At 46.2% G+C, this 27308-nt stretch overlaps 1 protein-coding gene across 2 annotated transcripts; it reads right to left on the bottom strand.

Moving 5' to 3' along the window:
• Positions 1 to 1805: 1805 nt before the first annotated feature.
• On the bottom strand, positions 1806 to 27308 carry dync1h1 (dynein, cytoplasmic 1, heavy chain 1). 2 transcript variants are annotated; one of them, XM_076157523.1, is made up of 78 exons: positions 26948 to 27308; positions 25788 to 25875; positions 25501 to 25674; positions 25144 to 25399; positions 24763 to 24949; positions 24393 to 24664; positions 24073 to 24300; positions 23244 to 23897; positions 22723 to 23145; positions 22429 to 22608; positions 22146 to 22295; positions 21842 to 21988; positions 21618 to 21758; positions 21326 to 21502; positions 21037 to 21147; positions 20801 to 20920; positions 20455 to 20694; positions 20200 to 20355; positions 19942 to 20055; positions 19736 to 19846; positions 19418 to 19627; positions 19139 to 19285; positions 18880 to 19046; positions 18563 to 18736; positions 18045 to 18399; positions 17752 to 17946; positions 17371 to 17653; positions 17182 to 17282; positions 16849 to 17008; positions 16513 to 16753; positions 16250 to 16433; positions 15948 to 16160; positions 15600 to 15838; positions 15321 to 15477; positions 14935 to 15159; positions 14578 to 14808; positions 14301 to 14441; positions 13959 to 14192; positions 13633 to 13839; positions 13366 to 13487; positions 13033 to 13198; positions 12727 to 12890; positions 12437 to 12566; positions 12155 to 12288; positions 11936 to 12050; positions 11687 to 11848; positions 11391 to 11605; positions 11097 to 11301; positions 10792 to 10965; positions 10576 to 10695; positions 10341 to 10461; positions 9560 to 9755; positions 9082 to 9199; positions 8744 to 8959; positions 8432 to 8644; positions 8181 to 8308; positions 7934 to 8087; positions 7691 to 7837; positions 7398 to 7548; positions 7007 to 7260; positions 6757 to 6891; positions 6577 to 6671; positions 6259 to 6433; positions 6017 to 6092; positions 5758 to 5918; positions 5565 to 5676; positions 5413 to 5473; positions 5217 to 5340; positions 5009 to 5122; positions 4659 to 4829; positions 4330 to 4547; positions 4118 to 4221; positions 3692 to 3900; positions 3333 to 3486; positions 2998 to 3140; positions 2691 to 2859; positions 2424 to 2548; positions 1806 to 2292 (listed from the first exon to the last, which is right to left on the bottom strand). In XM_076157523.1, the coding sequence occupies exons 1-78, from the start codon at positions 27195 to 27197 to the stop codon at positions 2164 to 2166; spliced, it is 13923 nt and encodes a 4640-aa protein (XP_076013638.1). In that variant the 5' UTR covers positions 27198 to 27308; the 3' UTR covers positions 1806 to 2163. The 2 variants fall into 2 exon arrangements, with proteins under 2 accessions (XP_076013638.1, XP_076013637.1); XM_076157522.1 differs by lacking the exon at positions 9560 to 9755 and adding an exon at positions 9920 to 10115 and having other exon boundaries at positions 26948 to 27307.

The raw sequence follows: 27308 nt of genomic DNA, 5'->3' as shown, positions 1-27308 counted from the left end.
CTTGTGTTCTTTTGATTTTAGTTTTTGGATCCGTACGATGGGAGCTCAGAGGATTCCGATGCGCCATATATTGATCCTGGTGTCTCCGGCAGGCGAACAAGGCAGCAGGGAAGAGGTGGAGGAGGAGGCTGTCGGCTGTCTGGCCGGAGCAGGCGATTAATGCTTCATAACTCAGCCTCTGCAGCTCCCAGAGATGGGGTGAAAAATGGGATGAAAGCCCCATTAGTGGAGCAGCAACATCTTTTAGATGTCCAGATGAAATCAGGGAGCGACTCTGAGCTGTGGATCTGTGAGCTGGACAATGTGCCCTCCCATAGTGTCAGGCATGGTTATAGAGACCTTAAAGTAGAAATGACCATTGATGCGGTAGTACACATCCAATCCATGGATTCCGAGTTGCACTGCCAACTTATTGATTCAGGGGTGCACACTACTAGGTCCTCCACCTCTCACACACCTGGACTGATAACCCCAGTGGGAGGGAGCTCGTCCCAGACCTTAGATAGCTCCTCTGAAAGATCCGACAGACCTGGGAACCTCAGATCCCTCCACAAGAGAAAGCTGGGTCTCCCTGGACCAGAGGTGGTGGAGTTGGGGCAAAGGAAGAGGCGGTGTGTTGTCAACATGGAGTAAGAATAAGGAGGAGGAGATTCTGCTTCTGTAGCATGTTAGGTGATATCCTGATAACACCTATTCATTCTTGAATGAATAGTTAGATCATTTGCAGATTACCAATGTTTTTTCGATGATAAGAGAGAATAAGGCTTGGAGATTGAAGATCAGATTTAAGTATTGCTTTCACATTCAGTGTAAATGATTGAAATGTTCAAAGGGACAAACATGCTTTGATTGACTGTGCACTTTGTTAGAGATGTAATGTTTCTCTGCCCACCTAAGACATCTGAGCACATTTGAGTTTTTTGATTATTTTATTACGCTGGCTATTATGATTTTTGTGTATTAACGTTATTAATCAAATCTGGGTCACCATGATCAGCTTAACGCACCATTAATGCACCTGAAAGGTTGAATTTGTGGCAATATTAGCCTATTGTAAGGGAGATTATGATGTGAAATACTTAAATAAAATGATTTGTTCTGCTTAAGTGCCTAACTGTTTCAAAGTTCCATTGCTTGACACACAAATCTAAACATGTTCACACATCACAGCACCATTTACCATATACATGTTAAGATTTCTTACAAAGTGGCATTCTTTCCATATATTGTGGTTTGAGTCCTACATCAGTGAAGATATTTCATTGTTTGCATGTCTCCTTGGATTTGGCTAAGAATTTCTCAGGTGATCATAATCTCATCCCTTCAGTTTATCAAACATGTATGACTTGTTAAAAACAGAACATAAGTCAGGATACTGAACACCATAGGCTGTTTCCACTACACCTGTGTTACTGGTTCACTGATCTTTCCTTTGACCTTTTTTGCTCCATACCGCTATACTGCTTTCACTGTTAATTTGAATTAAAAGTACAAATGTTTTAATATTAACTTTAAGTATCAAAAGTATTAAAGGTTCTATTATAGTTATGACAGTTTATCAAGCTAATGGTAAAGACTGTCTTCAATATTGGCTATGTGGATGTAGTTCATTCTAGTTTGTCCCTAGTGCCATCAACAAGAGCCCGCACAGCAGATGACACCACTCTTCCTCTTGTCCTTCAGGCACTATGCTTACCTGAGAGTGTATCTACAACCTTTTAGACACCAGTAAGAAGATAGAGCCCATGTTAGGTTCTGTGTGTTGGTGCTTGGTGACAAACTTCATCTAAACACAGAAACCACACTGAAGTCATTGATGCAGTTTATTTAATTCCAACAGGAATGCATTATTTCCATTTAAAAACATACAGTTGCGTTCATAAAAACACTTCCTTTTCTTTCACATCCTTTCCACGTCTTCTCCTTTTCAAATGCCAACTGACAACATTCCTCTGACCTTCTAAGACATTTTCCAAAAACACTAATAATGGGTGCATGTACGTTACTGCTCCACTAACTTTCCAAACTACATTTTATATTGGAATGCATCAGGCTACAAACTACCTTTTTTTAATGTATGTATGTATGCAGTAATGAATGTATGTGAGGAAGAAAGGAGAGGGTTATTAATCGACTCCTAACTCTTCAGGAATGACTTAATTTCTACTCAGTGCACAGAACAGCAACTCCACGCTCATAGAAGCTGTGTGGGTCTTCCTTAGTGGCGATGTCAAAGTCCACAGTGAAGATGAGATCTGCTCTGGTGAAGTTCAGGTACACAGGCAGCGTCACCTGCAGGGAGACGAGAAACAAAGTGATGAGCCATTTTGGACCGTCAGAAAGAAGGTGAAAACTGAATTTAATGACCTCAAATGATAACCAAAACAAAATGCATTATTTGAGAGGCCTGATGTTCTTTGTACCAGGTGTCTCTTCTCAGCATTGCTCTGTTTAATCCAGCGGAGCTGAGTGAGAGGAAGTTCAGTGGAGATGGATGTAGACAGGGACAGCTTGTTGTTGGCACAGGTTGCCCCCTGCAGTTTCAGACCTGTGAACATCAAATACGATACGTATGAGAACAGTTCCTAACATGTTTTGTGTACTTGTAAAATAAATACCAGCAGTTGCATTCTTATCTATTGTCATTTTCAACTTGAACCTGCATGCAGGCGAGTTGACATTTGTCTGACCTTTGATGCCGAAGCTGCAGGCATCCAGTGCGGCACCCTGAGCGTTGGTGACGTTGACTTCAAGGCACAGCTCTTCCAGAGACCAGCTGTTTGCCTGGGCCACGTACTGGCGGGTGGCAGTAATGTAGGCCTCTGGCACAAACAGACTGCCCAGGCACACGTGGATGTTCTATAAAAAAGAGGGAATGGACAAAACACAATTCAGAGAAATGACTTTTAAAATATTAATTTTAATAGCAACACTGATTCATCCATTATACTATTTCATTGACTAGCTTTATTCTATACACAAACAGTTCACCATTACCTTCAGCTCCTTTGCACCGCCGCTGGCAGCTCCCTGGGAGATCTGCTGCAGCTGTTTGATTCGTTCACTGAAGTCTGCCACCCACTGGATCACAGTCATGGATGTTGGGACGGTGTATCGACACCAGCTTGGAGGGAGGATGCCTGGGGAGACAGAAGAACTGCTGCTTACACCACAAGGTACACATCAGGCAGGAACAAAAATGTAATTCACCCAATAATAAACAAAATCAGGGATATAGAGTTGCAAGTGTACAGGAAACCTAAAGAGTGTTGATCTACTAGCCAATGCATTTGTTGTTACTTCATTTAACCAGTTCAAGTGAAGGATTTTACCTTTAACGAGGTCACTGATGAGTGTGCGCAGGTAATTCGTCTGCTTCTTCTTGCCTTCACACACCTGCACAGCATCGGACAGATCCTGCCGGACCTCCTGCAGCATCTTTCCACCCATCTTCACCTCACGCTCAAAGAAGCGGAAAAGTGGGTCCTGGTGGGCGAGTTTATGCATCAAAGTCATTCAATCAAAATGTGCAAGGGCAACATGGAGGCAGGCAGTAACAAATGTATCTTTGAACTTTGCTTCCACCACAGAAATTTGTGCAACATTTGTCTTGGCATCCTTGCAGCTTTGGTACAGCTCATTCAATTCTAGTCTGCTCACCAGCCACACTTCCTCTCATTCCCACCATTACCTTGATATTCTCCACAGTACGTTTGAGTGGATTGACAGTTTGAGGGATGAGCTGCAGCCAGTTGCCGGCAGTGGTGTGGAGGATCCTCATCCAGGCAGGCTGGGTATCAGATGTGGATGAAGTACGCTGCTTCGTCTCCGTCTCGTAGGCAAGGTCATCCTCGTCCTCCAGCATCTGCATTTTCAGCATCTTACCCATCATATCAATGCCTGTAAAGGTGAGCGGAAAGAATGAGGGAGCAATATTATAAACATATAAAGCAGAATTTCACCACTTCACCACTCATTGTTTAAGTAGAGTTGAGAGATCATTAACTATAATGTTGTAAAACTGTGTGAGTAAAAAAAATAGGTCTGATGAATGAAAAAGAATCAGAAAGATTTATGGTCCTGTGTCTGAAGAGGAAGCTGCCTGGCTGTGTCATACCCTGAGTGGTGAGCAAGACCTTCTCAGCATTGCTCGGCAACCCGAGCCAAGATGGAGTCTGTGTGTCAGGAAGCATCTCTACCCAGTGCATGAACTCCTCACGTCTGAAATGAAACAAAATCCAAGATAAATAAATACCAGAAGTAGTTTCATTATTCGGAAACATGCGATTTAAAAATGCACTTTCAAAGTCAACCAAATGTGTCACTGACCGAATTCCGTCGGGCATCTTGATGTCCTTGTGTCCGTCCACCTTGAGAGCCAGTTTGAACTCGCTGTCGAAGCTCCCCTTGGTGAATATACGGTCCAGGAAGGTGTTGAGCAGCCGCTGGTCAAACTCGTTGTCAATGCGGCCACCGTAGATGGACTGAGCCATCAGGGTCTTCAAGGCCGCCCAAGGAATCTTGTCTGGTGCGATGTTCTGACGGCCCTGTGTGAGTGAGTGTGTGTGCGCGTGTAGAAGCAAAGTGTGAGTTTAGTTACTACGTTAGTTTATAGATCAGTTAAATACATTCATAATCCTAAGAAATTTGGTTCCAACCTTAGCAGTGTCGTCCAGCCAGGTATCGACTGTGTCGCAGGCAGAGCGGAGGTCAGACTCGCCGAACTCGTATTTCTTGGACCAGCCGAGTGGTGCATAGCGCAGTCGCTCCTGGATGACGGCGTGGAACCACGCCAGCAGGAAGTAGAGACGTGCTCGCTCATTGGGAGCCTGTAGAGACACGGGAAGCGGAGATGTGCATCATGTCAGAATTGTTTGCATGTTACTGAATCAGCATCATCTTGATGACATAATGGTTGTAGTTGTGGTAGTTGCGCTATCTAAAAACATTCAGTCCTTCCACATTGAGGTATGTATGCCTGAATTATCATCATTTCCCATTTAGTCACCTTGCACATGCGAGCCACGGGGATGCTGCTGAAGGTCCTGAGCATGTTGGCCTTGACACCAGGAGGAGGCTCAAACACGAAGATACGACCAGCACGAAGCAGATTGACAGGCACCTGGCAGGAACACAGAGAGTTTAGAAACTGAACTTGAAAGTGTGAAAAAAAAAAAAAATCTTCATACTAAGAGCTGAGAATTGTTGCCGTTTACTTTGGGGTTGATCTCCATTGTGAGGAAAAGCCTGAAGCTGGAGTGAGGCTGCATAGAATGAAGCTTCTTCTCCAGCTGCATCAGCCAGCCAGGAGCCAGGTGGACGTTTTCCAACATCACCCACCTGCAAGAGCAAAACAGTCAGGCTAGAACTACACAGATTTCACAGTCTAACGCATAAAACACCATTACCCACCTGCCAGACTTGACAGCAGTGTTGATGTCTCTGTCAGCCTTATTGAAGCCCTCAGCAGAACCTGTGGAGAGCGTTAGAGGACGATTAGGATTTACGACACTTTTGCTAGCCTGTTATGTCCTTTAAATGAACAGTGTGAGCCTTTTCCTTACCAATTGAGATGGATGTGATTTGTTTGTTCTCCTCAGCGGCCAGATCTCTGACCAGACCGCTGGCATCGTATCCTGGCACAGAACACATCAGCACCGGAGTGCTGGGCTTCACCTGGAGACCCGAGCGAGAATTGTTAGAGAAGATTCAAGAGCATCGGCCAAGAAAACGATTCAACGCAAAATGTCTCGCTACCTCACTATCCACAATGTTCGCCAGGTCGAGAGGCTGCTCGATGATGTTCATGAAGGTCTCTCCCAGCACCTTTGAGACGAAAATGTGAGACATGGCCAACAGACGGTCTGGACGGAAGGTATAAATCAACAACAGCTGGTGCAAAGCCTGGCCAATGAGAGCTGGGTAGGGAAAAAGAAAGATCAGACGGGTCAGACATCAGTCAGTCAGTCAGTCAGTCAGTCAGTCATGTATTTATACCAAGTCTGATGGTACTCACTGGACTGCTTCTCCTCCGACCACAGATATGGAACAGACAACTCGGGGGTGTTGCTCTCCAGCCACATGAAGAATTGCTTAAGGCAGAGAACAAAATAATGCAAAATCAGTCTCGCTGACATTAACAGTCAAAGAAGGCAGCTCATTAAAATGTAAACCTATGAAAGCAGAAGCAGCATACATATAAATATACTTTAATTTCTGTACCAACAAACTGCAAGGACTTTCCTGTCCGTTTCCTACCTCATCTTCTTCGACTTTGTCCACTAAGTCTTTGAAGGCTGGCAGGCGGCTGAGGCGGACCGTAGCCTCACACTGGTCAGCGGACAGACCCTTAAACTTAGGCAGGGACATGCCTGTCAGTACGATCTCCTTCCCACGCAGGAAGTGCTGGAACTCGGGGTCATATGAGGGTTCGCTAGAGAAGAGAGGGAAAATTGTTCTCTTCTTATTTGATCATCTGTAAGCTATAATTACCAAGTTCAGAATATTAGACCTGTGTGTGTGTGTGTGTGTGTGTGTGTGTGTGTGTGTGTGTGTCTGTGTGTGTCTGTGTCTTACTTGGTCATGCCCTTCAGGCTGATCTTAGCCAGCAGCATGGCAAAGGTGATGTGATCCTGGTGCAGCATACCTCTCGCCACTCGGTTGAATGCAATCTACATAAAAATAAAATAATCAAACGTCTACCGCTTCACACAAGCAGGCAAACAAATTCCATGTGGAGACATATAGCTTATATACCTGGAAGAGGTCCTTAGTGATGACAGAGAGCCTCTGTGTATGATCGGTGATGCCCTTGAGGTTGGCGTTCTCGTACAGCACCGTGTGGTAGGTGTCAAGGAAGAAGTGAAGCGAGTACTGGTACAGGAAGTGCATCTGGAATAACACGCAAATAAAAGAAAATTCTTATTTGATTGTTTGGCCGGCGAGTCACCTGGCTACTAATCAGACTCTGAGAGATAAGAAGATGCAACAAGTTTGGTGTTCAGACCTGGTTAAGAGTCTCCATGGTGAAGTAAATGCTGCTGCAGGCAGAGGAGAGAGACAGGTACTGCTGCGACACTGCCTCCACTTCAGCCATGACGATATCCGTCTCCTCCACCTTCCTGGTGACCTCGGCTGCCTCCTTCTTCAGGTTCTCCAGCGTGGTGATGATGGTGTCGTCGTCGAGGATGCGGCCCTTGACCTCATTGAGGGCCTGCAGTAAGGATTTTTCCAGCTGGCGCAGACGCAGCTGGAACTCACCTAAGAGGTACGAGAGGAGAGTCAGAGATGGACACAATCATCATGTCACTCAGTGATAGTTTGTCTGCGTTTGCTTTCCATGTAATGTCCTTCGATTGTCTAGTCATTGTGTTTGCATGAGGCACTTCCTGTCTCACCCTGCAGTTTCAGAAGGTCGGATCGTTTTTCGTCCACGTCGGGCCTCTCAGCCTTTAGGACCTCGTTGAGGCACTGGCTCTGAAGACTGCTGCGTGTCACTGTGAAGTTGACAAATGTGACGCGAGAACACAGGTCCGGTGGGAACTCGACCTGTATTTAACAAGAGCCAACATACAACGCACATAAACCCAATATCTTCCACTCTTTTTCAAACTTGTTATGAGGGAAAATTGCCCCAAACTGATTTGCAAAACAGATGTTGAGAAATGAGGGTAATTTTTTGTATCCTCACCGTTGGGTCTCGTGTGGAAAGGAAGATCACGAATGAAGGCGACAGATCGATGTCCTGGTCTCCCAGGGTGATGAGGACACGTCCTCCGGTCCTGCGGACCTCCCTGTTCAGCACGGGATTCAGAATGGGATCGTAGCTTTCCACGTCCTGAAAGAGAATAATACATCCATGGATCACCACAAATGAAAACATTTTTAAATAAAACATCAGTGAACGTTGGCAGTGTGATCAAGCAGCTCTTACCTGGACTAGCAGTGGGTTTCCAAAACGTAGGGCACTCTCCAGGTTCTTTCTGAAGGCATCGTCCAGGAAGCTGGTTCTGGTGATCTTGCGCTCTTTGTACTCATTCATAATGAACTCTGTGGCTTGGCCAGATGGATCAATGATCAGGGGATACCTACAAGAGGGCCGAGATTCAGGTTAAAGGGAAAGGAAACTACGCACATTTGCCAGTATCGGTATACTCTGAGCATGTGTGAAAGATGCTGACCTGTTGAATCTCTTGAGCATGATGGCATTCTCAGTGCAGAGGTCATCAGCTGGGAGGGAGTTGGCCTGCCAGCGGAGCCTCTCATCTGCGTTGGACAGGTACTCAGTTCTGGCAATATCGGTACGGAACTGGGGGAGAAATTACACATGATGATTTGTAGATCAGAAGCCTGAGATGTAATCCGACAAGTGGTTAAACATTGGTGCTCTTCTTTGCAGAAGTGTAACCTCAACTAATACAGTGTTACATACCTGAATGTTGGCTTGCTGCAGGTGGTGAGACCAAGTTGTGAAGAGGTTCTGTCTCATCTGCTGTTCAAAGTAGCCAGCATAGGTGATGAATGCTGCAGATAGCAGGCAGTCTCCAGCGATGGTGGACATCTGGTTCTTAAATGTCTCACTGGTCTTCTCCCAGCGGTCCCTTTCTGCTGACAGACTCTTCAGCAGGGCTGTGCTGCGGTTCACCTTGAGTAAAGAGAGGATTCAAGCTCAGATTCGTTTGATTTTGACAAAATGAAAAGGCGTCGGCACCGGACAGAACTCGGCGGAATGACTCAACGGTACCTTTGCCTCCACTGCGGCCAGGTCAGCTTTGATGGCCTGAGCCTCTGAGATGAGGACGGCATACTCCTCCTTGTAGCGAGCAATGCTGGACTCCAGATCTCTGATCATCTGCTCCACCTCCTCTGCCTTGTTCTTGTTGTCCTTGGCATCATCCTCCAGCTTCTGCAGTTCATTTCGCAGAGGCTCCACGCGCTTCAGCATGTCAGCATAATTGAGCTGGGGGAGAAAGGGATGCAGTGAGTTGAAATGCCACAAGGGGCAAAAAGCAAGCAGATGTTTTTTCCACATTTATTAAAAGAAAAGTACAATACCAGCTACTGTCACTGGGGCTTATTTACCTGAGCAATGGCCCACTTCACCATGGGCCCGCAGGCCAGGGAGGCCCTGTTGACCTGGTCATAGTTGTAGCTTGGGTTGGACATGTAGTTCTTCTTCATCTTTTCACGGATGGAGTCACTGGATTAGGAGGAAACCAAGCAGAGTCAGAATAGAGCCCATCTATCAGACTTTAAACATTCAAATAATTTAAAATGAAATGAGGGTTTGATGATGATCATTTGAATTCAGCTTGGAACACAAAACCTTAATCTTGTCCGAAATGTAAAATCATAAGCAACAGAAAGACCACCAATATCTAGATTCATATGATCGGAGGATGACAAACACATTACCAGCACTATGTGGTCTTATTCACCAAATCACTGCGGCTCCAGAATTCCAAGAATCAAGCACCAATCACATGTGCCAACAGATTAATGTGCCGATTGGTATTGATTCTGCTTTTCAAAGGCTAGGGAGACTTTCTGATGCTGGTACCTCATATCCTCAGAGGAAAAGTTGACTATGCTGCTGATGAAATTGTCCCTGATAATAACTTGTCTGATTCTTTTCCAGTCACCGGTCTCCTCGCCCAGCAGCAGGCAGATAGACTCCAGGGCCAGCTTGACTGCCGCTGGGGGGTTGGTCATTGCCCGCACTTCTACTAGGTGCTGTTTCTTAATAGAACTCACAGCTATGTGGCGGGATGAAGGATGAATGTGTATGAAAGAAGAATTTGGAGGAGGATGAAGAAGAGAAGGGGGGGAGGTATGCACGAAGTCAGGACAGAAAGGCAGAGACAGAGAGGGAGAGAGTGTGGTTTAGTCAACATCTGCATTGTACATTCTGTCGTTTCACCTGATCTCTTCTGCGGAGAAGTTGACAATGGTTGGAATGAAGTTCTCCCTCATGATGATGGAACGGATCTGCTTCCAGTCCGTGGTGCTCTCTCCCAGGAGCAGGCAGATGGATTCCAGGGCCAGCTTAACGGCTGCGGGTGGATTGGCCATGGAACGCACCTCCACCAGGTGCTGCTTCTTAATGGACTTAACAGCTATCAACGTCAAGTGAACAATGATTATGAAGAGGAAAGGGCAGTGATCAGATGATTAAAAGATGAAAGTGTTTAAATTATTAGGAAGCCTTTGGATCAAGAGATCATGTGAAAACAAGTGAAAGTTCAAATAAGAGGAAAATCTGAACAAAGACAGGAAAATTAAAGATAACTTGAACAACATCATAAACCTGTTACATGTTGTCAACATGTAAGACACAGTACCATTCTGAGCTTCAATGACAGCAGGTTCCACTTGGTCCAAGTCCTGTGTGACATCCAGCTGTTTGTCCTTGATCACCTCCTGCTGCTTGTAAACAGCTTCTTGAATCTCCTGGCTCATCACCTGGAATCATAATCAAAAAAAGCAACTTGAGCCTCTAGTTTAATGCTCAGAGGAACATACAAACCATACAAAACACAGGGAAGGATCAATGCTATTAAACAAACATGTCTGTACCTTTTTCTTCTCAGCCTCCTGCTGGTCTTTCACCATCTTCTTCAGCTTGTCATTGGCAGCGGCATTCTTTGCCTCCAACTCCTGACTCTTTATTCTCAAATCGCGCCGAAGCTCCTCAACCTTGGTGAAGAGACACAAGTACAAACCAGTCAGACACCAGCAACCAGCAAGTGCCGGGAGTAAAAAGACAAAGAGTTGGTAGGAAAATTACTTTACCTGATCGACAGTCTCCTTGATCTTTCTGAGACCGACATTGAGGTGCATCTGCTGCTCCTCCAACTCGCTGCGTTTCTCGTTGAACAGGTTGGCGTACTGGTTGATGAAGTCCAGGTAATGTCGAGGAGTGATGGCCATGGTGTGTCCGCCTCGCTTCGCCAGACGGTTGTTAGCCTGTGAAGAGTTAATAATAGCAGTATAAAGGATTAGAACCCCCTGCTTTAACTAGACTTTACAATGTTGCCAAAGGCTACAGGTGCTGACCACAAAATCGCATTAAAACACACAAATACAAACGTTCCTACCTGGTGGAGTGTCTGGTGTACAAAGACACAGCCATTGACAATAGCCTCACGGTGAGATGGCGGCTGGGGCAGCTTGTCGTAGACGATGGGCATGTAGTCTGGCACTTTGTAGTTTGGCTTCTCCAGGTCCATCTTGCTGGTGAACTCCTTACCCACCTGGTAAAGCGCCTCAGTGGACCAGTCTCCAAACCAGTTCAGCACACACCTGACAAAGAGATTTCCATTAGCTCCATCTTTGTTACCGTCTTTGATGTTGCCTATTCATTCACTTCTGCTGTTCACATCACCCCGTACCTGTTGAAAAGGGCAGGGGATGTGGCTGCCCTGTCCTTCAGGCCCTCTGATGACGGGTTCATGGTGAACACAACATGGAGGTTCCTGATAACCTGGCTGGTGAACCACTTGTAGAGTTCCTCATGTGTGTCCAGCATCAGGCCCTCTTTCTGGGCTCCTTCCTTACATTGTGTCATCAGGGTGGCATACTCATCTCCCTCGAACAGGCCAGGAACCTACACAGAAGAAGGGAGCTTTAAATTTTGAGAAAAAGAAAAGTAGAAGTGACAGAATACAATGGAAGAAACATCAGTTACCTCTCCATTGGCAAGCAGAGTGTTCATTCTCTCCAGGAATCCAGAATCCAGCACATTGGACTCATCCATGATGAAGGCAATCTTCTCATTCTTGCAACCAGAGCGACGTAAAACCGTACGCAAATCCTCATCAAAGTCCTCTCCAGTGTACTTCCTGTGCACCTGAAGTGACGCACACAGACGTCACTAAACACAGCCGGGCATTTGTATCGACATGTTCGCAGCCATCTTAACATGTATTGCACCAACCTTGATCTGGTAGACACTTAGTCCATTCATCCAGGCTACGAAGCGAGACAGAGTGGTCTTTCCTGCTCCACTTACACCGATCAACAGGAGATGACCCTGCGGCTGACGGAAGATTCTAGAGAGGGATATTCACTTATGAGTCACACTTATTTACTCACTAAATATACCAGAGTAGTTGTGGCCAAGCAGCCGCAATGAGGCTTGGTGACTGTTCCTCACCGGTCAATCCTGAGGACGTGGTCCAGCACCTCGTTGAAGAGCACCAGAGGCACATCCAGTTCCTCCTCATAGAAGACCTTCAGACGAGCCTTCACATAGTCCCTCAGCTCCTCCTGTTCCACTGGGATGTAGTCCTGCAACCACACATCACACACTAATGAGCACTGGAACTCAACTTTCTTTCCCTCAGCTTGGATCACGGCCAGTTTGCAGGATTTAAATCCTTAAAAATAATTTGATACTTAAGAAAGCAGGATTATCATAGCGTGATCGCAGGTTTACCTTGGAGAGCCAGTTGCTGTAGAGGATCGGTCTGTTGAGACCCTTCTCCTTGTCAATGTTAGGGAAGTGTTTGAGACCAACCATGTCAATGTTTTCATCTGTCCACCTTCTCTCTTCATCCTCAACAAGCCTACAACAATTTTAAAACAGTTATGATGTTACCCTATTATATGCAGGTAAAATAAATAGCCAAATCTTGCTAATTTTATCAATAAGTGACAACAACCATTTCAGTCCACTGAAGCACAATCAGAATAGTGTGTGGATTCACATCTGAAACGTGTGCGCACCTGTCTTGGAAGAGGCGGAGAGCCTCATGGGCCCAGATGCGGATAAGACCCTCCACAGGCAGAGTCTCCAGTGGTCGCAGGGCTTCGAAGATTCCCCTCACCCAGCGTGTCATCTCTCTGGGCGAGTAGATGTAGTGAGGTTGCGTGTCCTGCGTGAAGCGCTCCTGAATAAATGCAAGAGTAAATGGATCACAATATGTTACATTACTAGAAATGTCAACAAAAGGAAAACAATAGAAGAATTCCACCATTCATATGATCTCGTCTTTGTTTGTGTAATCTTGATTATTTTCTCATATCCTCTACCTGAGACATGGTGTAGAACTCGACCATGGCAGCGGTCAGTGGCTCGGCATAGGTGCGTAGAGATGGGATGAGGCGCAGCATGGCACGGTTGAAGGTTCCATAGATCTGTGTGAGTGAGGCTGGGCCTGGATAGTCCACATACACCACAGGTACATGGCGCAGGAATCTTGAGACGGGGGCCGACACCAAAGGGTCAGTATCAAGTCGAAAATGGGCTGTTTTTGTTTACCAAATATCCATTTTAGTCCAATTATTACTCTTTAATATATTGAATATTTTGGTGAAATTGCCAACCGCCGGTTGGACTTAGTTGCTGAGTCTGTAGTTTTGTACCTGTGAGTGAGAGGTTTTCTGCCAGGATCAGTAGGAGGATTACAGGCTCCCACAAACTGGATCCTCTCCAGTTTGACCCATGTCTGGTCTGAGGTGCGATAGAATCCTCCATGTTCCACCATCTGCAAGGAAAGCACAAATCAGGGATCTTCATTCACACGAGAGGGTGATGTTGGTTTGCACATTAGTTCGTTGAAAACAGCCAAGTTTTAGCTTCCAAAGAAAATAAAGATTTCAAGGCTACAGTCATGATGGGATGAACCATACCTGTCTGATGAAAGAGATGACTCTCTGTGTGCCATATTTGTCCATGTCTGGGAGATTGATCTCGTCACAGAACAACACCAGCCATTTGCCAAGCTGGACGGGGGCGAGGACCACACCGTTGGGGGTACGGCGGTATTCACAGTAGTGATCAAAGGTCTTCAATAGGAGCTCTGGGGTGGTGGCACTGGAGAAGTTCAGGCCTACGACCTGGTGGAGATCGTTGTGAATCACAAATTATTTATCTAATTTAATCCCGGCCCGTTTGAGTACTTTAATCAGTGTAGATCAACATGCAGTTTATAAAGTTATTTCATCCAGTCTCTCACCTCCATATCAGGCAAGGCTCTGAGGGCACTGAACAGGGTCATAGTCTTTCCAGAACCAGGGGGTCCACACAGCACCAGTGGTTTGTGCTCTGCCAGCCATGTGTAGAGCAAAGCCTCGTGGCGCACAGTGTCCAGCGTGGGCACCACCACATCTGGGGATGCCACCTTGTGAGTCTCTACCTCAATCTGGGGTACCTTGCCCTGCCAGGACTGCCACTCGCCTGAGATACACACCTGGGTGGCAAGAGTAACGATACTGTGGTTACTCCAAAGATGCAGGGTTACAAGTTGCAAAACCTTTTATTTTAACTTTTTTTGGGGGTTTTCAAAGCTACTTTGTACCTCATAGTCAATGATGGGGATATTGGGAGCAGAGGGAAGGGGAACAGTGGTGATGCGTCTGATGTATTCTCCAAGCTCGGCTCTCATCTTCAGCCGTCCGTCACCAGAGAAGGACCACAGCACAGCGTAGATCAGATACCTCTGTAACAACACACATTTGACATGTTTTTTTCCCTTACAAATACCAATGCTTGACTTATACAAATAATCACTTTGATACCATAAATAGCATTCAGGCTTCCGTCCTACATATGAAAAGCAGCAGACAGAACATTACCTGCATATATCTCTCTAGTTGGTCGATGGGCATGGGGAAGTCGGGGTGGTTGTTGTTGTAGAGGGCCACATTCCGACAGGCCTGGTGCAGCATTGAGAACAGAGAGCCCAAGCAGCGCAGGCGGGTGAAGTCCATGATGTGCTCCATCTTGGAGGCGTGTTCTAAAGCTTTGATCACAAGGCCTGTGGAGGTGAAGTAGGGCTGCAAGACGGCTGCTGAATCACGCTGGATCTGGACCATGAAAAGATTGATTTCAGGATATTTCTCCTTGCAGCTAAACATGCATTCTTAGGTGACACATCTGATTAAATGAATATATTAAAAAAATATATACATACGCTAGGACCACAAACCCACCTGCAGCATAGGTGATGAAGTCTCTTCCTCATCCTCTGTGCCTTTCCTCTTACGCAGAGCTTCATCCTCTCCTTCGTCCAATGGGATGCTGCGAAGGCGAGCTAGGAAGTTATTGAAGACCATGTCAGTGCTGAGGACATCCTCGCTGAACCAAACCATACCACAGCGAGATACGGTGGCCAGGGTCGCATACTTCAGGTCCTGAACTTCAAACATTACGCGTACCTGTGGAGAGAGAAAATGATGGATGTGAGAGGCGACAATAACAAAGACTACAACTATACACGTGTGCAGAATAGAACATTAAATCTAAAGTAGTTTGTCCGTCAAATGATCTCAAGCACCCACAGAATCTGTTGGTGATATTTCAAGTGTCATGCTCTTACGTTAGGTGGTAAACTGAGACGCTCTCCATTAGGCAGGGTGAGCAGCTTGTTGTCATCCAGCACGGAATTGAGATTTTCAACCCACTCTGGGTCAACATCGCCATCAAAGATGATCCACTGGCGCTTCTGCAGTTCACCTCGTACATTATCAATAATCCTGGAATTCAGGGGATAAAAGGGTTATTCTACACTTTTTGCTCTTCGATAATGTACTTTTACCGGATCCATGATGAACTTGGTAGATTTACAAATTTAACAAGGACTTGCTTAAGAACTTACTTCCTAAGGATGTGTGTGAACAAGCCATCAGTCCATTCACGGGTGTTGGGGTCGAGGGTTCCATAAAGGTGGTCCTTGCTAATGGCCTTGGGGTCAATGATGTGAGCCACACCCTCCAGTCCCTCTAGCCTCTCCAGGGCCTTGAGCAGCACCCGCCAGGCCAAAGTCTTGCCACTGCCTGAGGGACCCACCATCATCAGCCCGTGGTTGATCTGCGTGATCTGGTATAACTGCAGGACCTGAAATAAGGTGAAGAACACAACTGATGTTACAGAAAATCATTGTTTCATATGTACAGCATGATCATTTCCAAGCACATTGATGTCAGATCTTAAATAAAATACAAACCTTCTCCACCCACATGGTGCCCACATCGTCACCGTCTCCATAGGTGAGGTACATCTCCTGGCAAACTTTCTTCAGTTCCTCCCTCAGAGCAGTCATCTCCCCACGGTGGTACTGGACACCAGGGAAGACATCCGACAGCAGGCTGAACAGCAAAGGAATGTCCTCTGCCACCAGCTTGGGAACCATGGTCTCACAAACACTCTGGATCAGGATCTAGGGGAAGAGGACAGAGACTGAGTCCAAGTTTCCCAAATACAAGACAGTGGCTTCTGATGGATGAGATGCCAGGGTTATGCGTGTACCTCTTGTTCAGGAAGGTTCTCTGCAATGTCGTTCTCATCAACAACTTCTCCACGCTCAAGCTTCTCCTTTTTGATCTTCTGGATGCGCTCACGTTTAACATTACCAGCACTGATCAGCACACTCTTAAGAGCACGCAGGCCAAAGTCGTAGTGACTCTGGGATGACAGCTGCTCGTCACACAGTCTGAAATGGACAAAATCCAGTCAGAATAACTCCCCAAAACAAATTTAGAAGAAAAGAACAAAATTAAGAGATTACATACTTGAAAAAGGGAACAATCTTTTTGGCGAGGATCTCAGCTGTGCGGAAACCTTGAGAGTAGAGCATAACCTGGGCGATGAGCTGGCGGTCAGGCTTGGTCATGGCCAAGCTGCGGAACAGCTTCTTCAGATTGTCAGGCAGGTTGGAGCGACCAGCATAGCCAGGGTTCATTGTGATGAAGATAGCCATGTCTGGGCTCACCTTCACCTGCTTGTTCAGCAGCTCCGTAGTGATGGGCACACCTAGAACAGTACAGGAAGCTTATTACTATAGCAGATCTTGTGTGTGAATGCTTCACTGCCACATGTGTCCCACTTCCCACACATATAGTACATACTCCTGTCTCTGTTGGGGTTGCTGTGCTCCCTCAAGGCCACCTGGATGTACTGGACCTGCTGGGAAACGGCGGACAGCATTCTCTCTTCAAGGCGATTAAACTCGTCGAAGCAGCCCCAAGCTCCGACCTGGCAAAGACCGACGAAGATACGACCCATGGCCTACAAAAACAGAATAAATTGAAAATGTAAATATTACAATAATAAGTTAAAAGAAAGAGGTGATGACAAAACTTATTTGTAGAAATACAGCAAATATCAGGAACACCACTTCTGTGTAACCAAACACCTATCTAATTTATGTATAAACTATCTCATCTCATTTTGGCTTGTACCTGGAAGTCGAATGTTTCATCACAGTTGAAGACCAGGACAAAGCGCCCCAGCTGGTGACCAAGAGCTTTCACTGACTCCGTCTTTCCTGTGCCAGCAGGACCTAAAAAAGACGTACAAGTGAATTTAAGCTTTTGATATACAAAATAGTAACATCCTTCAATACACATTCTCCATCTCAAAGTCCCTACCAAATGGTGACCCTCCAAGACGGGCCTCCAGAGCCTGGGTCATGGTAAGATAGCAGCGGTCCGTCAGAGGGGTCTGGACAAGCTTGTCCTGGACACCCAAGTACTCAAAGCCATAGTTAAACTTGGCGTTGGCCATCTGAATGGAGAGTTGTTGGAGGACATCCGTCTGCTTGGGGTCAAAGTAGAAGCGCATTTGGCTGAGCCACTCAAAGGACTTGGGGTTGTCAATCTTGTTCTTGATCAGCCTTCTGGTCACATCACGCTGGTGCACCAGCTCTGTGATCTAAAGACAGAACAGAGGCAGAGTTTCAGACCATTTGTTAGTTTTTACAGCACAACATTTGTTAAATAACCTAAACTACTAGAAAGATTCCCTCTTACCAGGTGCTCCAATTTTCTCCGGCGGATTGGGGGCTGTTCCATTAGCACGGTGTCAGCCAAAACATTGAGGGTGCCCTCCACAATTAACAGCACACCCTGCATGGGTGTCATGTCCTCACCACCAGAGATAGTGGTCAAGGCTGCCTCAATATTCTCAGACCAGGCGATTTGAGTGGCAAGGACCACGAGCTGGGCCTATGGCGGGAGGATGCAGATTAAGACACATCAATACATGTCCCTTGCATTTGTATAAAGAAAGAATATTTACGTGAGTTAAAGCCATCCATGCTTACCTGGTAACGGTCAATCCAGCCAAGGTACTGGCTCAGGTCAATGGCTGTGCCCTTGTTGAAGGCTATGACCTCTGTGACAGACTCTGCCAGCAGCTTGGCCAGCGTCACCCTCATCTCCTTCTCCACCAGTGTGAGCCACTCGTTGATCTTGGGGTGCTTTATGATAGAGACAGGTGTCTTGTAGACAATTTCCTCGCCCTCGCGGGAGGAGATTCCCAGCACCTCAGTGTTGTCCTCATTGAGCAAGATGCTGGAAACACCCGCAAACATCTTTTTGAAGTGCTTCTGCAGTTTGGCCACATTCTTGCTGTTGCCAATGATCTCAAGCAAGTCCTCGTCTCCCACAAAGTAGAACCTGGAAACAACAAAGAAAGGATAATCAATCAATTCAGGTTAGGAAATCTTGAATGAGATTTGTTACCGAGGGATTGCAAACATTCAACGTTAAGTAGAAACATCCAAATCTGAACTGGCAATGACACACACTCCCATTTCCACCTGTCTGCATCTCTTCATACCTGGGGAATGAGGACCTCTCTCTCTCCAAGTATTCTCCCAAGGCTTTTTGGATTTTCCCCAGGAGGTCGGCAAGTCTCTCCAGAGATCTCTGCACTCCCTGTATGTTCAGCACATCCATCACTAAAGGAGACTTTGTCACTTTCTTCATCAGTGCCAAGAATTCTGTGCTGATACTGTGGAATGAAGACAATGAGACAGATTAGGTTACAGCAACAAATATTGTTATAGCAGCAGATGAGGGGAACATATCGGGACAGACTTGACAGGCCAAACCAACAATTAATATCAAGTGTAAAATGAAAAGTCTGTCATTTACCTTTGGAACCTCTGCGTTTCTACAGGCAGCAGGTGTTTGATGTCCGCGCTGCCTGTGAAGATGCCTTCCAGATAGACCCAACGACGCTGGACATCGATCCAAACATCAAACAGAGCCATGATGCGGTTCAGCTTGTCCTCCCAGCTCAGAGCATCTTCCTCAAACACCTGAATAAAAACGGAGCAGGGTGCCATTGCTGTTACGGATATAACTCAAACATTTTAGTTAAATTACAAACACAAGGTACAATTCTATGTACCTTGTAGTAAGGAGACAACTTCATGGCAGACACGCTGTTGATGTGTTCCTTGACTTTGTTGAAGAGGTCATCCCAGCCTCTAATCAGACGACACTTGTTTTGGTAGTTCACCAGGTCCAGCTCATAGGAGTTCCATACTTCACGGATCTGAGGGCGCAGAAACAATAACGATTACATTCAAAGATCTACAAAACTTGAACAAGTTAGAAAAGGAAGGTGAAGCCAAAATGCGACACATCTCCACATTTAACTGGTCTTAACACAAATATCCGTTCTCACTTGTTTGAGGAATTCCTCCAAAGCCATCTCTCCCTGGGCTACCAGGAGAACGTCCTTCACCACCATCTCATTCCTCTGCAGGTCCACATCCCAGATCTGTCCCAGAGTCAGCTCTGACAAGACCCAGTTCACATGCAAACGCTTCATCAGCTGCTTCCAGTGTCGGTCCTTCAGAGCCTCTGATTTCAGCTCAATCACCAGCATGTTCACCTGGTAAGAGAAAAGGATAAAGCATTTAGCCACATTGTCGATCAAATAATTACTATTTATATTTTTTCTGTGCAAGTCAGAATTAGGAAGGAAAACTAGATGCTTCACCTTCAGGTATCCTTTCAGAAGCCTCTGGACAAACTCGTAGGAAGCGTACTGTCTCAGCCTTGCCTGGAAGTTCTTCAGCTGGTTCAGAAGACCATCCAGAGTCTGACGTAGCTACAAATACAAAACACAAACAATGTTAGAGTGAAGACAACCAGACAATTTATGCAACCGACTGATGATCTGAATGATCCTTGTGTGTTAGTTACCTTGCGTGGCTGTACAGACACCCATGGCTGCTCTTTCATTTGGTCGATCTGCTCCCAGACCTTTGACAGCTCAGACCACACTTCCTTTAAGTCATGAAGCTCCTCCAATGCCACCTAAGTGTCACCACAGCAGGAAGCACAAATGAGTCACAAAAAGCACCTGTAGTTTGGTCGTCCCTGTTGTGAACCCATGTGTGATGGGATAATGGGTTAAACATCATCATAGTAGCATCATGAGAAAATGTGTGCTGCCATTACCTGCACCCTCTCTTCACTGCCGCTGAGCAGGCCAGTGTCCGTGAGCTCCAGTGCCTCTTTGGCACGGGCACACTTCTCTCTCTCAACCTTCAGACGGCCGAAGTTGCCTTCATAGATCGTCAGAGACTGGAGAGCTTCCTCTGGACGTAAGTTCCCCTGGTAGAGGAAGTCAATTAAGAGGATGTAAAAGATATCAAGGTTAAACATGCATACTGTAATCATTTGGTGACCATCAGATGGCCAAAGTTTTCTTACAGCAACTGGTTTGGTCTTCTCCCAGTCATTGAGCAGGTCAGTGGTTCGGTTTTCCACAGCTTTGTCCTCCTGGACAATCTTCATCTGCAGGTTGGCCACCTGCTGCTGGATGGCGGTATCCTTACGCTTCATTATGTCACTGAAGGCACCCCATTCGCCCTCAATGTTGTCAATGTAGAGCCAAGATGGAGGAAACTGGAATCTCTGCTTCTCCAGCAGACGCTGGCCATTCCGGAACATCTGTGTGTGGAGGAACAAGTCTGATTTAGAAGCCAGTGTGTTTCTTATATAATATAATACAAATGGATGGGAGAAGTGTGTTATAAGGTTTATACAAAGTACTTACATCCACATTTTTCTCAAACTGTTTGATCTTGCGTTTCAGGGTTTGGACATATGTAATGAAGTTGACAGCATCTGAGGTGCTGGCTGTGTCAACTGAATGTTGCTCCAGGTCTTGGCGAGACTAGACAGAAAACAAGATTATTTTAGGTTAAAAAAAAATTCATTTCATAAGTAACTTCATGCCACCATCTCAATGTAACCCGGTTAGAATCTCCTTCTCCAGTCAGATCATTTTACCTTGGAGATCTGGGAATGGAAGTCCTGCATGTTCTGTCCAAGCATCTGGCCAAACTTGCTGAGTACTTCTTTGTGCCAGGAGTCATATTTCAGGTTGACCTTGGACTGGACCTGGAGTCGGGCACAAATAAAAACTCTCAATAAAAAGGAACAAAGGCCTGTGTAGGGGCATAAGTGTTGGATGACGAAGCAAAATGTCACTAAGAAATCTAATAATTATAAAACAGCACTTGTAATGTTAATAATATAGAAGCACAAGCTACAAATACAAAGTCAATATTATTATTACCTTGCCATAGTCGATGACCGCAGGCCCAAACTCTTTCCGTGTCTCCGCGTTGTCGAAGGTTCCACGAGCTTTACGGATCTGGACCAGCAGGGCCTGCCACTTGGTCAGGTCTTCACCCAAGCGATTGTAGATGTTCTCAGCTTGCATGTCCCACAAGCACTGGTACTGCAGCCACACCTGGACAGGAAGACAACAGAAGCAAAGTCAATGAGAGATTGATCTTGGGATAGTATATAGATACATTTTGTGCTTATTGGGAGTAGTTTTGTTATTAAAACACAGTGACTCTTACCTTTACATACTGCTCCACCTCATTGACAATGTCTTCAACTGCGTTGTAGGCCTCCTCCAAGGCTGAAGGGCCATCTGGCATCCTGGTCAGGGCATTTCGATAGAACTTCTCCTCCTCTGACAGCTCATAGTGGACACCAACCTGGAGAGGGAAGATAGAAAATGCATGTATTGTTGGAAAACACAGCCCTGAACGTATTGCTCACACTGTGGGAAAGCACAAACCTGGTATCTCTGGCTTTGGATCCTAGGAAGGGACAGGATGACCATTTTCCAGGCAAACATCTCCTGGTAGAACTTGTAGCGACAGTCCTCGATCGGGGGATTCAGGTAGATGACCTGGTTTGTAATCCTCAGCTCATGGACAACATTCTGAGGGGAAAAGATTTCATAAGTAAATTAAAAGGTTATCCGAAGTCTGGTGCTTGCCAAGTTCAAAGCCAAGTTATCAAATTAATATTTCCATAGGTTCAACTAAACATTACACAACATGGCACAAAGTAAACAGAGCCACGATCTTCACACCTACCTTGATCTTTGGTTCACCTCCAGGTTTGTGGCTCACTTGTGGAGCCTCTGTGTCCATGTCCACATCAGCTTTGTCTTCTGCCTGTCCTCGAAGCACCTGTGTCCAGGCCTTTAGTCCAGCCTGCAGACGCACTCCCAGGATGCGCTCGATCTATAGGAGAAGAAGATGTGCTTGAAAATCTTCCAGTATAGCCATGTTTGATTGGAAAAAAAATCAAAACAATTCAGCTGTGACCCAAGCTTTACAAACAATTCTTGCACTGATGTCAATTTGTGGCGCCAACCTCAATGTCCAGCTTGTTGACCCAGATGGGCAGGTTGGAGTAGGAGTGCAGATTGAGGTCATCCACAGCTTTCTGGACACGGTTGAGGATGTCGGAGAAAGTCCTGTTGTCGAACATGCAGGTGTCCAGTGAGCGAACCTCAAGATCAATCTTCTCCTCAATCAGTAGGAGGTCGTCCACCTGGAGAGTAAGAGAAAGTGATTCTATATTACAGACGACTCATCATACAAATTCATCACACTAAATCCTGAACAAACACAATAAGCTTCTTGGACAGTTGGCCTCCCTACTGACCTTCTCCTGGAAATTAAAGACGGTCTCAGCCAGCCTCTGGACGTAGGGATCCAGCTTGTAGGACTCCCACACCAGAGTGATGCCTTCAGTAACTAGAGCTTGGACCTCTTTCTTCAGCCCGGCCACCAAGAGGGAGATGGAGGACCTCTCCTCCACCTTCTCACAGGTGCGCTCGTATGTGCGCACGCTCTCGATCAAGGAGATGGCGAATGGATACAGCTGATTAGCTTGATGGGCTTTGTTGACGATGGCCAGGGGAACACGGAAGCTCAACCACTTGAGGTTGCGGACCTCTTTAGACAGGGTGATGATCTCTGGGAGGAAGTTCACTTTGAGCTTGAGCATGTTTCCTGTGCGGCCACGGGCGCGAGTGCTCTCAATGGTGAAGATGCGGCCAGACACACCCAGGTTACGCTGCTGCACCTGATTTACAAACAGACAGAAAATATTTAATGTAATAAGTTGACAAGTATTTAAAATAAAACCTGCATGAAACATTCAGAACAGATTTAAAGTGTTACCTTGCGAGCCCAGTCATCAAATATCTCCTGTGTATTGAGCTTGGCCCTGAAACTATCTCCATCCTGCTTCAGCTTCAGCCCCTCCACATGGTTCTCCCAGCCTTTTCCCAGGACGTCCTCCACCCTCTTCATGTACGCAGTAAGCTGACGGTCGATCTGTTTGGCCCAGATGATTGAGCCGGACACAGGCGGCAGGTCCCGCACGTGGCTCATCTTACAGGCTTGGCTCTGAGGATACTGTACTTTGAACTTGTCGTGCAGCGACTCGATGTCGTCCTTCACGCGCTGGATGAGCTGCGTCTGGTACTCTCGGATGGCGCCTCGGATGTGGGGGCGTACGAAGAGAGCGTTGAAGCGGGAGAAGATGCGGAACATTTCGTTTGCGTTCTTAGCAGTGCCCAGCTGATCGCGCAGGCGTGCTGTGATGCGGGTCTCCACACGGTCAATGCGCTCGTCGTAGCGCTTCATGGCGGCTTCCCAGGCTTCCATGCCTTCCTTGGACACGTCGAGGCCGTCGACCTCTTTGACGTTCTCGTATGCCAGGTTTACCTCTTCAATAGCATTAGCATCAGCTGCATCAAAGAGCACTCCGGCTACCTTCATGTCTTGAGGCTCAACCGTCTCTCCGGGAGCATGCTGAGGCACAGCAGATACCTAAAGACAAACATTAGACACAACCATTACTCACTTGAGTGTCCAGGAAACATCATCAAAAATCATTAACTCAAATTATAATGGATTAAAATTTTCTATTTCACAACTACATTTAATCAGCACGTAACAAATGCTGGTGGGTGTGGCCAAATAACCCTTTCTGGTGGTGTCTTACCTGAGGTCTCAGCACACGAACAATGACAGCCCTCAGCTGCTCGTGTTGCCTTCTGAAACGTCTCATGTGGTCCAAACGAGACTGGAGCTTCCTGTGGGCGGGGCTCAGACGCCACACCATCTTCAGGTTCTCGTCTCGCTTCCTCTTCACTATGTCCCTCAGCAGCACTTGGAGTTTCTCGTACTCGTCCTCCCAGGTCTGGAACACCTCAAAGCATGCGACCATTACCTGCGAAAAGAAAAGTGTTCGAGTAGGTAAATCAAAATAAATAAGCGCCGCACATTTGTTGTTCTAATTTGCACAAAGATGTCGATGCCAACCTTTTCAAATTCCTCGTAGGCAACATGCATGAGCTTCCTTGTGCCCAAGACCTTGAGGAGCTGGGAGCTCAAGTCTCTGGAGATGGCCTCCACTAGACGTAGTGCTCTCTGAATGGGGTACTTGGTGTTTCGGATCTTTTTCAGGTGTGTGAATATGGCCATCAGAGCTTGGCGGATCTTGTCGAGCTCAGAGGCCGACAACAGGTCATTTAGAGGGAAGTCCTTCATCAGGGGGTTGTAGTCATTCACCGTTTCCACAGCCTGTTTCAGACCTATGAGGAGTCGAGGAAAGACGAGCATGTATCAATAACACATTCAAAGTATTGTCAAACTTAGTCATATCTCGATTTTGTCGTTTGCAGAACCTCACCGGTGTCCGTGTCAAAGCTGACGGTGGCATGGAAGCGTTTGCCATGCTTGAGGATGTCCAGTGTGAGCAGAACCTCTGGGCTCTCTCTCTTCTCCTGAATCCTGTTGAGGGCCCTCTCCAGGTTCAGCCAGAAGCTGATCTCTTGCAGGGCTGTCCCTGATGCTGGGTCGCGATCCAGCTTTGTTACCTGGGGGAAGGGACAGGTGGATGGTACATAAGTAAACCCAGTGGCGAGTACGAGGATGAGTGGATCTCACCACAGGCATTTTTTATTTTCAAGGGCTTGGTGATATTTACATACATTGATGTTTACACTTTTTAAACATGCATTATTTAGGTTAATAATACATTTAACACTACTTAACTCTGACTTCCTCTCACCTTTTGGATCTCCCTAATCCAGCGATTGACCCCAGATTGCAGCTGGTTAAGGAAGGTTGGGTCCTCCACTTTGTCCCCAAAGTCTGTGACCTTGGGCTTCTCCGCTCGCTCATAGCACTGCTTGGCAACATTTGTGATGATGGGGTGGATGAGCAGGCTGATCTCAGGAATCTCAATGTTCTGCTGCAGATGGAGAAGGCCCATCTCCAGCTCAGCAATCTTCTTCTCAACAGAGGGAGCCATCTTATCCCCATCTCTAAATAGTTATGAAAAAAAAACAGCCATCCAGGTGAACTTCTGTCAACATTAAATGTACAAGATTGACTTTCTAAGATCTTCCTTGAAATGGAGAATTACCTGTCAGCTTTTCCAGACTCACGGATGTAAGACTTGAAGAAAGGGGCGACGGCATTGCTGATGAAGGAGTGGAGCGTCTCATAAGGAGAGTCCTCACTCAGCGTCAGCACTCGAACCTGGGTTGATATTGGCTTGTCTGCGTCGATGACAACTGTCCGCTTGATCAAAGCCAAGCTGCACAGGGGAAACAGATAACATTTCTATACTTCAGAATGAACAAAATGGCAACATCAAAGAACAGCCCTTATATGCAGAAAGCAGGTTTTAGTAATTATTCCATCACTTACCTGTTCGATTTGATCCCGTAGTGAATGTCAATGTTGATGTTATAAGTGATGCACTCTTTCTCTTCTTCTCCTTCATCACCAACGTCCTCTATGTGACAGAATGAAAAAATACAGAAAATGAAATGGATAGAAAGCTTATCTGCAAAAGTAAACATTCAATGGAATAATACTCCCAGGTGCCATAATAGTCAGATGCTAATGTTTGCCAACGTTATATATATGCATTATGTATAGCTACATCCCATATCTACTTACTAGATATAGTATAACCAAGATTCCAGCAAGGATTGCTTATTTAAAGTACAAACTGAATCTGCTGGTAGTGGTAAAAATAAATGTTCGGATACTGGACACCCTGTGAGTTCAATTCATGTGATTTGTACTGAGTCATGTTGCAGTAGGATGACAGTGCAATCAGATGACTTCAATCCACACAGGACCCCACCCTGCACTGCGAGTGAGGTCAGAATGTGGGACAAGACACCAATGTGCAACCACTGCGCCCTCTGCATTGCAGCATTGGTATTCTTACAGTGAAACAGTGCCAGGCTGTGTGGCAGATAATGTTTGCCTCTGGGAATTCAAACCAGCTTTTGCGACCCAATCATGTGCAGGACCAAGGGACCCAAACGTTCAGCACTAATACAATATTTCAATGCCAGACAGCTCAGGGTGCATTTGGCTGGAGGCACCTAAAGACAATGTGCACTTTGACACAAGCTGAAGGGAGGAGGAACATCACACAACATAACGTGTAACGATAAGAATTTATTATCTTGGACATACATATTTTGAATTTAAGCTCAGTTGCTTAAAATGTACTAATACTTAAACTTAAGTGTCAATAAGGTATCGAACTTCCTGTTTGAAAATGTTATGATTCATTTCTTGGTGTGCATTGTTAAGTGTTGAGCACTGCTTTACTTCCACACCCATCATGGCGTAGTTGACAGACATGCACAAAATAGCACAGAATAGAGTGAAATAGCTTCACAGTAATGTCGCAATCAATTACAAAAGTCAAATAGTGTAAGATTAAACACTGTTAACAATAACCAGGCAGTTTGGTCATAATTTGATGTCTACGCGGTAGGTTTACATCATGGCGTTGGCCTAAAATACTGCCCGCTCCATGCACGTATTGCTCATCTCAGACGAACCTTTAAGTGCGCTTCTCTCGATGAGGATGGTGTGAACTTGGGGGTCAGACAGAAATTTCTTCATCTGCTCCACGGAGCTCTTCTCCTCCAGGGCGGTTTCCAGAGAGGCCGGGGCCTCGCCGCCATCTTCCAGGAGCAAAGGAACAAGTTTCCGAATGTGCTTCTGCAACACCGAGGAATCCGCGACTGTCTGAACAGCCGACACCTCCATGTTGCCCGAATTATCCTCCGCTCCTCCGCCGTCGGACATTTTCTGAGGCGGTCAACGACGGCCGGCTATCAGCTGAAACAAAGAGACGAGACTGCGTAGCTGGCTGCAGTGTAAACCCGACAGGAAACGTTGTCCGCTGCTGCCTCCGCT

Source organism: Genypterus blacodes, unplaced genomic scaffold (assembly GCF_046128005.1).
Source record: "Genypterus blacodes isolate CSIRO-AG114 ecotype Tasmania unplaced genomic scaffold, CSIRO-AGI_Gbla_v1 ptg000073l_1, whole genome shotgun sequence".
NCBI lineage: Eukaryota > Metazoa > Chordata > Actinopteri > Ophidiiformes > Ophidiidae > Genypterus > Genypterus blacodes.
This window is presented reverse-complemented; position numbering and strand designations above follow the sequence as displayed.